Here is an 8,720-nt window from a genome sequence, read left to right as displayed (position 1 = left end):
TCGGCTCCAGACAGACAGATGCCAAATCTCCATTAATAAAATAGAATCCTTTCGACTTCAATCACAATACGCAAAATCAGAATATTAAAATCTATTCTTCTATTGTCTAAAATTTAAAACGGCGTTTTAATCTCACTGTCAGTGCGAGAAATCGCGCAACTTTTATAAATATAAGCAGTTGTCTGGTCTGTTACCTGTTATCCTTGTTACATCTCGTTTGACTCGTAGGCTTAATAGTCCTCACCAATTCGTAGTTCAGATACTTCGTTATAATAAACCTGTCTATTCCTCTAGCTTATTTCCAAGAACAACAAGATTATGGATTTCTCTTTCTTGCTGACTGTTTACCTCCTATCTATATTCATGGACTTATCAGGATTAAGGTCAATAGGCATTTTCTGTCGTTGTTGATTATTTGTCGTTCTTTTTAGCTCCTTACGTCTAGTGGCTTCATGCCCTGTCTGGAGCATTTTCCATAAAAATATAGAGATTAAATCATTAAAAGATTTCTAAGCTGTATTATTAAGATTATTCGCACAGCTCTTCTCATCTTTAGTGTTATTCTCACAACGTTTCGACCGATGCAACCTCCTAATGTCTTCAGGTGTAATTTGTCAAACTCGAATATGTTTCTGTTGAACTCAGAAATCTGCACGGATCTTCGAATGAACCTCTTTATTTAATCAACGGGGGTAGCATGGTCTTGTTCTGTTAGCCATGACCGGTAAAAAATGTTATTAATTCGCAATTGTATTCTTAGTATCGCTCGCATTGAGGATTGAATATTACCTAGTACTTTATCCGTTACGCCGCGGATCCTTGCGGCATGAAGAAAGTCAAATACCTTGGCCGAAACATTGTGAAAGTAACACTAAAAAATAAGTAGTTTGAATAATCCAAATAATCCAAATCCTCATCTTCAAAATTCAGAAAAATGATTTCTAAACTATTCAAATAATAAATAAACTTGTTTTTCTGTTTCTCTTTCATCATTTCTGATTCTAAATCAAACTTGACTATTAAAGTCATTTTCTTAATAAAATGCGACCAATTATTCATTGCACTGTGCAACATCTGAAAAAGTACAGAACACCTGTGGTCATTTTTATATGCAAAATGGCATGGAAAATCTATTTCTGGCCTTTTTTTTTTATCGAATTAGGTACAGTATTTTTTTTTAATTATCACTTTGGAGAATTTTGCGGAGAATCTTAGTGATATGAATGATGAACATGGCAAAGAATTTCATCAAAATATTTCAGCAATGGAGAAACGTTTTAAAAGAAAATGTTGGCAAACTACTGGTGGAATATAAAAAGAAAAGTCGGACACTCAACACAAGAGAACAAATGTTGTTTAGTATGAAAACTCTGTTTTTCATTCATTACCAATAATAATAAAGTATGATTTATAGTACATGAAAACAGTGACTAATCTGAAGAAATAAAAGTTAGATGTAGTATCAGGTTACTTTCCTCACACCGAATCCAGTTTATGTGACATGTACTTTTTTCAGTCTGAAATTTGTTGCACAGTGTTATCTCTTTGGAAAAAAAAAGAAACAACACGTTATCAAGCATCTAAATTTTCTAAACTCAAATTTTGATATACAAAATTTACACTTTGACCAAAAATAATGGGCGCTAGATATGACCTTAAACTATATCCGATGGTGAGGCCCCAGTATGCGGGCTTTGGGGAGTGTAGAGCCATCCCTTAATTGCCATTGCTCCCAGGTCCATTTTGACCCAGAGTGATAGTACTTGTTAGGGTTCCAACTATGGAGTAAATAGAAACGGACTTGAAAAAAACGAAACAAATATATTCTATTCAAAATTGTTCTTCAAAATCACTGGATTCGACATTAAATAACCTGAAAAGTGTTGATATGCCGTAAAACAAAAACAACGAACGAACCAACCAACCAACCAACCAACCAATCAACCAATCAATCACCCAACCAACCAAAAATAATGATTCTTTACCAAGTATAACTTACACACATTTTTAATTCTTGTTTTATAATTGGCTTATAACCGGCTAATTAAAATCACTCTTCACAAGCAAAGATACCTGCATACAGGGTAATCATGCTAATATACCACCCTTCATTACATGACGAAGTTAAAGGGCATTGAACCTGGTCAGGACCACATGAGTGACACCAGGCGCTGCTTGGGTAATAAAGAATAAACCTCGCCGTATAAAATAAATCGCAAAAGCTAAAAACCATCATCTCTCCTGACTAGAATATGCAATCGACTGAGTACCACTTGCGTATTTAATAATGTATAGAAAAATTCTGCTCCGGGGAAAGTCGGCTCAAAGGTGAATGGAACACTAAATACTAGGTCAGGTAAAGATAATATTTCATATTAGAAGAATTGAAATTTATATACAAGCCATTCGATAAATTGTACCCTAAAGTTGTTTTTATCATAATTATCCAAACAATATAACTTAAAAAAACATGAGTAAAATACAACACTAAAAAAAACAACAAAAAAACCAAACAAATAAACAAAAAACCCAAAAACAAATAGAAACAAAATGCAAGCACAAATACAAATACACATACGCAGATAAATACAAAAACACAAGTTAATATATTTAAATAATCGAATTTATTGAGTCATGAACAACCGGGAAAGAAATTAGAGTAATTTTATTTAGCCGTGATTCATTAAAAATGGCCATATAACCCATGACCCAAATGGCCATGACCAAAACCGCCGTGAAAGCCTGCAGCTCCCAGACCATGTCCAGCGAATCCATGTCCGGCAAATCCATGTCCAAGCAATCCATGCCCAGCGAAACCATGTCCGTAGACTCCATGTCCGGCCAAACCATAACCAGAAGGCAGGTACCCGTATCCAGCATGTCCAGCATTGGAAGCAGCCAGGGCAGCATGATAATGTCGGGCACCGTCATGCACAGCGTGTTCTCCGCGAGCAGCGTGGGCAGCATATTCTTGATGTAGGCCATCGGCCAGTCCGTGATGTTCCTCGTCATGTTCATGCAATCCATAACCATCAGCGAGGTCGTGTTCTCTGTCATGGTGTTCAGCATGATGAGCATCGAGGAGACCGTGAGCAGCAGACTCGGCATGGGCACCATAGGCGTCATGATGGGCAGCCGCGCCACCTACTTCCCTATGAATTGCATTGTGGAAAGGAGCCGCTCCGTAAAACTGACTGTGGACCCCAACCATCGCAAGAGCGAGGATGATAGCAAAACCCAAAGATTTCATTTTGTATTTCACGAATTTCTGAAAAAAAAGATAAGAAAAAGAAGTTAAAAATGAATATACAGTAGAATCAGTCGTACGGTTTAAAAAATACATGTTAAGAGTATTTTTAAAAAAAATATATTTTATATATAAAGTATGACGTTGATTTTTGTAACTTTCCAAAAGCATCAGATTTTTGCCTTATAAATTAAAATGTTGATAAGTCTATGATAAACACTGGATTTCTACACAGGCTAGAATTAAAGTCTATTATCTGTTGTGACTTCACTCAGAAGAGATGAAATCCTTCTTGATTGGGACAATTTTTTGTTTATTTTATCTCATGCAAATGACCCGATTTTGGGAAGCCAGATATCCGACACTATATCTAACTATTCTCTCACGAGGAGACAAGTAAATTAGGATTTTATCTCTGTTGAGATCGGGGAATATTTGATGATATAATTCTCATGTAGTAATCACTGCGTGTTGATGAACGGCTTTGTAGCTTGATTAACTAAAACATTTATGTTACCGGTCCATTTGATATAATAGTAAGAATATTGGTAAATGAGCCGGGATACGGTGTTCAATCCTTGGTTGAGTCATATTAAAGACTTAAAAAATGAGACTTGATGCCATTTTACTAAACGCTCAGAATTATGAGGAGGATCAAGGGCAAGTGGTGTAATCATGAGAATGAAGTGGCGCCCTCGCTTACAACAAGGTGTAGTAGCGAATGGAAACGGAATCTTTGAGTCGCTTTTGATAAAAGTCGCCTACTTAGCTTTTATAGTGTGATATAAATTATACATCGCAACACAAAAGATTTTTCAAAAATTAATAAAAACAGATGGAAACATTTGTGCTTCTTTTTTGTAAGTAAAAATGGGAAATTCATTTCCGCTAAAATCCTGAAAGATTGTACCGTTACATTAATCTCGAGGTATACTGTTTGCGTTAGGTAAATGATTGCTTTTTAAGACTATCTTTTCCGACAAAGTGAAAATCTTCTCGTGATACTTTTCTTGGAAGAAGAATGTACGAGGTGCCTTAAATAAGATTCCAGACTTTTTCGTATGGCCACTTTTATTGGTAGTACACACATGAAGCTCTAGTACCCCCTCGAAGTAATCTCTCCCGATTGCAACGCACCTGTTGTACTGTTCGAATAACTTCTGGAAAGCCCCATGGAAGTTCTCCTGTGTAGGCTTGTCACAATGACGGTTGTCGCAACCTCTTTCATCTCAATTGGCTCATAACGACGGCCTCTTAAGTTATCCTTGAGCTTAGGGAATAACCAAGAGTCACAGGGAGCAAGATCTGGACTATCGGGAGAGTGAGGAACTGTTTTAATACCCATCTTGGTCGAATAGTTTGTGATCTTCTCTGAGGACTCTTGGGACAAACTTCGCGTAAATCTTCTGCACCTTCAGTACCTCGCGAATAATTGCGTGCACATTTTTCACACTGACATCAAATAGTGCACTTATTGTTTCTATAGACACACGACGGTTCTTATCAATCCATGAAATTCTTTATTTGGCTAATCAACTCTGGTATTCTAACTTTCTTACTCCTCTCACACCTCTCATTATCCCTCACAGACACCCTGCCTTCCTTGAATCTCTTATGCCTCTCAAAAACTGATGCTAGATTCATGCAAGATGACCCAAAAGCAGTTTAAAGCATTACATATGTTTCTGTGGCATTTTTTCCAAGTTTAAAACAGAATTTTATTACATATCGTTCTTTTAAAGTGTCCTCACGTCCAGATTGCATTTTTAAAATCCATCAGCTTTGACAATCAGGCTTTAGTAGAGTGGATTCAATTCCTGCTGAAACTGTTCATTTGAACTTGAACTCATAAAAATTTGTCAGTCATCTCATAAGCAATAACATTCAGAATTTTCAAGAGTCTACGATAATTTTAAATGCACGTGTAAAGAAAAGCCTGGATATTGGCGCATATTGCTAAAACAATCTTTCACTTGCTGCTTGTATCACTAAGTGAAAGATTCTTATGGAATATTGAAATAACTTGCCTCACTAGGAAACTTATCGAAAGCACCTCGTATCTTGCGAAAGAAGGAAGCAGTGAAGTATTTTACTTAAACTCAACTTTTAATCGCTTTAATACTGGAATCACAGTGTCTGAACTAGGAATTGCTACTGCAAAATAGCTCCAAAATGAGTATGTGATGTTTTAATCGACACAATTTATTTACCTTAAATTACGTCAAGCATTACTAAAATATGAGCACCAACCGAATTCACCGCAAATTCTTTCTATGTCACGTGATCTAGCCTACCAATTCTGTATACTTTCTGATCGTAAGGTTGTAGCAATATTATGTGTGAGATGCATACCTCTTTAAATAAAAGTTCTATTTCGAAATTAGATTATGTAGATGATTTTCACACTATAAATTAAGGTTAGAGATTTAGTTAATGTGCTCAAGGGAATCACGGTGAGAACAAGAAGTTGGGGAAATTGTATATGGTAAGTAAGTCAGAGACGTTTCCTTGTTTATTTAACTGCGAACGTAACTAACGTGTTTCAGAGATCGGCTTTCATTAGATTAGTGGAATCGACATAATACTTAGTGTTGCACTAATATGTAAATAAATATTGTGTACTACTGCGTCACTGCGATGTAATAAAACTAGTCAAAAAGAAAATTGAAATGGATAATAAATGTTTGCAGCTTAATTACTACGATGAAGCAAAACTATGTCTGCTGCTAATACAATTTACATAATACATGTATACACATTGAAGGGATACGACAATTTTCACAAAAAAAAGAAGATAAAGAAAGACCACAACAAATAATACAGTTACTGCTGGCAATAAAAAGAGTTGCTTCTACAATAATCAACGTGCCAACACAACACAGCTGCTTACGAGACGATATTGTTATGATTATTTCCCGTCAATAACATCGTATAAACTACGGCGTCTGAGGGTCATCCATCTATCCATCCATCCATCCATCCATCCATCCATACATACATACATACATACATCCATACATACATACATACATACATACAGCGCGGCTGTAGCCGAGATTGAACTCACTACACGAGTTTGTAGTGTAATTCAAATCTTGTCTGTAGCTGAATACTTGACGGTTCGCCAGGGCTATCGAGGGCATTTTTTTTTTATCGTGACGCCATCACTAGATGGGTTGCCTACCACGGCTTAAGAGAGTCCCATCTATCCCCGAGAGAAGGATTGATTGTGCCAGTTTCTCAATCTGGTATTTTACCTCGCGGTACATACAGCGCCTCGCCTTCCCAAATGGTCACCCATCTGGTACTGGTCAGGATCAACGTTGCTTAACTTCGGTGATCCGATGAGAACCGGTGTCAACGGGATCGTGCATTAATATAACTTTTCATAAACATGAAATTATTTAAGTTATCGCTTGATTAAAGATGGAGAATACGCGATTGATCTTAATATCTGACGCATGTATCTTAATAAGAATATTCCATGATTATTAAATGAACCAAGAATTTCATTAGCAAGTTTGAAGTTCATTCTGTATGAATTTGGTAATTTTTTGTGACAATTCACCACCAATAACAACAACGAGAGGCGAGGATAGTCTAGTGGTTAATGATGCAGAGTGATTACCTGGGTGTGCCAAGTTCAAACCCAGTTCGTTCCACAGAATCATTTTCATTTAGGGATGTTGGCAACCGTTACGTGGCCCCTTCTGTAAGTTCTCGATATCCTTCCAGAAAGAATTCTTAATAGAAAGATACCAGGGAAACGAATACCAATAAAACCATCATCATCATGTATACTACTAAAAAACAAACAAACCAATAACAATAGAAAATGACTTAACTATTGTTTCTTACAGATGGGACGTTCTCATTTTTTATTATCTGAACTGTAGAGAATAGAAAAGTTAATCTCACTAGATTGAAAAGTCGATTTTGGGCAGTCAAAGCTCGTGCTATTCTCAACGTTATTAATACACAAATGAGCTTAAAAGATCAAAGTTTTAATGTGGGTTAGCCATTTTAAAAACTGACACGTTTGTTACATTGCAAACAAAAATGTTATTAAATATTTCATTATAAGAAATATTAGTTAATTAATGACTTAAATATGTCGTTATAAAATAATTGATTAATAAATGCCTTCAATATTTAGTTATAAAAACATTATTTAATGACTTCAATATTTTGTTATGAAAACACAATTAATTTATAACTTTAATATTTCGTTATAAACATAGTTAATTAATGATTTCAATATTTCGTTAAAAAATCATTAATTAATAAATGCCTTCACTATTTCGTTATAAAAACATGAATTAATGACATTAAAATTTCGTTACAAAAACTTAATTAATTAATGACTTCAATACTTCGTTATGAAAACATAATTAATAAATGTCTGTAATATTTCGTTATAAAACATAATTCATTAATGATTTCAATATTTCGTTATAAAAACATTGCTTAATATATGAATTCAATATTTTGTTATAAAAACATTAATAAATTACTTCAATATTTCGTTATAAAAATATTAATTGATAAATGACTACAATGTTTCGTTACAAAAACATTAATTTATTATAAATGACTCCAATATATCGTTATAAAAACATTTATTAATAAATGACTTCAATTTCCGTTGTTGCTAATTTTATGTGAAAAGGCAACGATTTAAACTATTCTAAAATTCAAACGTTCATAACTTCTTACCTGTCAAGCTGCGTGCGAGATGTGGCTAATGGCGGACTGTGGTGCGTCTGCTGTCAATCCTTAAAGATGACTTGATTTATAAGCTCAATCTACGATAAGAAAGGAATGGAAATAATGAAGAGGACATAGTAAAAACAGAAAATAAAATGATGACTAAGATTTCTGTACCATTTACTTTGTAATTAAATAAACAAGTGAGTAAAAGAAAAAAACTTAGACTTTGATTGGGATAATAAATTTAGAGATCACATGAACATTCAAATTGGTCAGTTGAAATTGGAGTGTCAAGAGGTCAGATAAGAAAATGTCGGGGATTAAGAATAGGCGGGCGTTGGTTTTGAATGTTGACTTTCGTTGTAAGTCCACTTCAAAAACATTGTCGATTTTGTAAAACTAAAAATGGCTATCATTTATTTACTTTCGTTATATCAATCAAGTGTTCTGACTATCGTAATAAGGAGAGAACACTCACACACACACACACACACACACACACACACACACACATATATATATATATATATACATACATACATACATACAGTGTATCAAAAAAGTCAGAAAACCCTAGACATTTCTGAAGATATTTAAGTATATCTTTTTATAGGACAACACTGACAAAATGACATTTGACACAATGAAAAGTAGTCTGTGTTTAGTTTATGTAAAAGAGTTAATTTATTTTCCCCTCAAAATAATTCAAAATATAATTATTAAAAGCTAAACTCCTGCCAACAAAAATGAATACTCTCCTAAG

At 34.6% G+C, this 8,720-nt stretch overlaps 1 protein-coding gene across 1 annotated transcript; it reads right to left on the bottom strand.

The window, feature by feature from the left end:
- Window positions 1-2,611: 2,611 nt before the first annotated feature.
- LOC145296250 (uncharacterized) lies at window positions 2,612-8,132 on the bottom strand. The gene is made up of 2 exons (XM_080142462.1): window positions 7,964-8,132; window positions 2,612-3,268 (listed from the first exon to the last, which is right to left on the bottom strand). Exon 2 carries the CDS (start codon window positions 3,248-3,250, stop codon window positions 2,684-2,686), a length of 567 nt encoding a protein of 188 aa, XP_079998588.1. The 5' UTR covers window positions 3,251-3,268; window positions 7,964-8,132; the 3' UTR covers window positions 2,612-2,683.
- Between the last annotated feature and the right edge of the window lie 588 nt (window positions 8,133-8,720).

This window comes from Euprymna scolopes, chromosome 16 (assembly GCF_053919585.1).
Source record: "Euprymna scolopes isolate OS-2025 chromosome 16, ASM5391958v1, whole genome shotgun sequence".
In the NCBI taxonomy this organism is placed as follows: Eukaryota; Metazoa; Mollusca; class Cephalopoda; order Sepiida; family Sepiolidae; genus Euprymna; species Euprymna scolopes.
The sequence above is the reverse complement of the archived record's forward strand: the minus strand, read 5'-3'. Positions and strand labels throughout refer to the sequence as shown.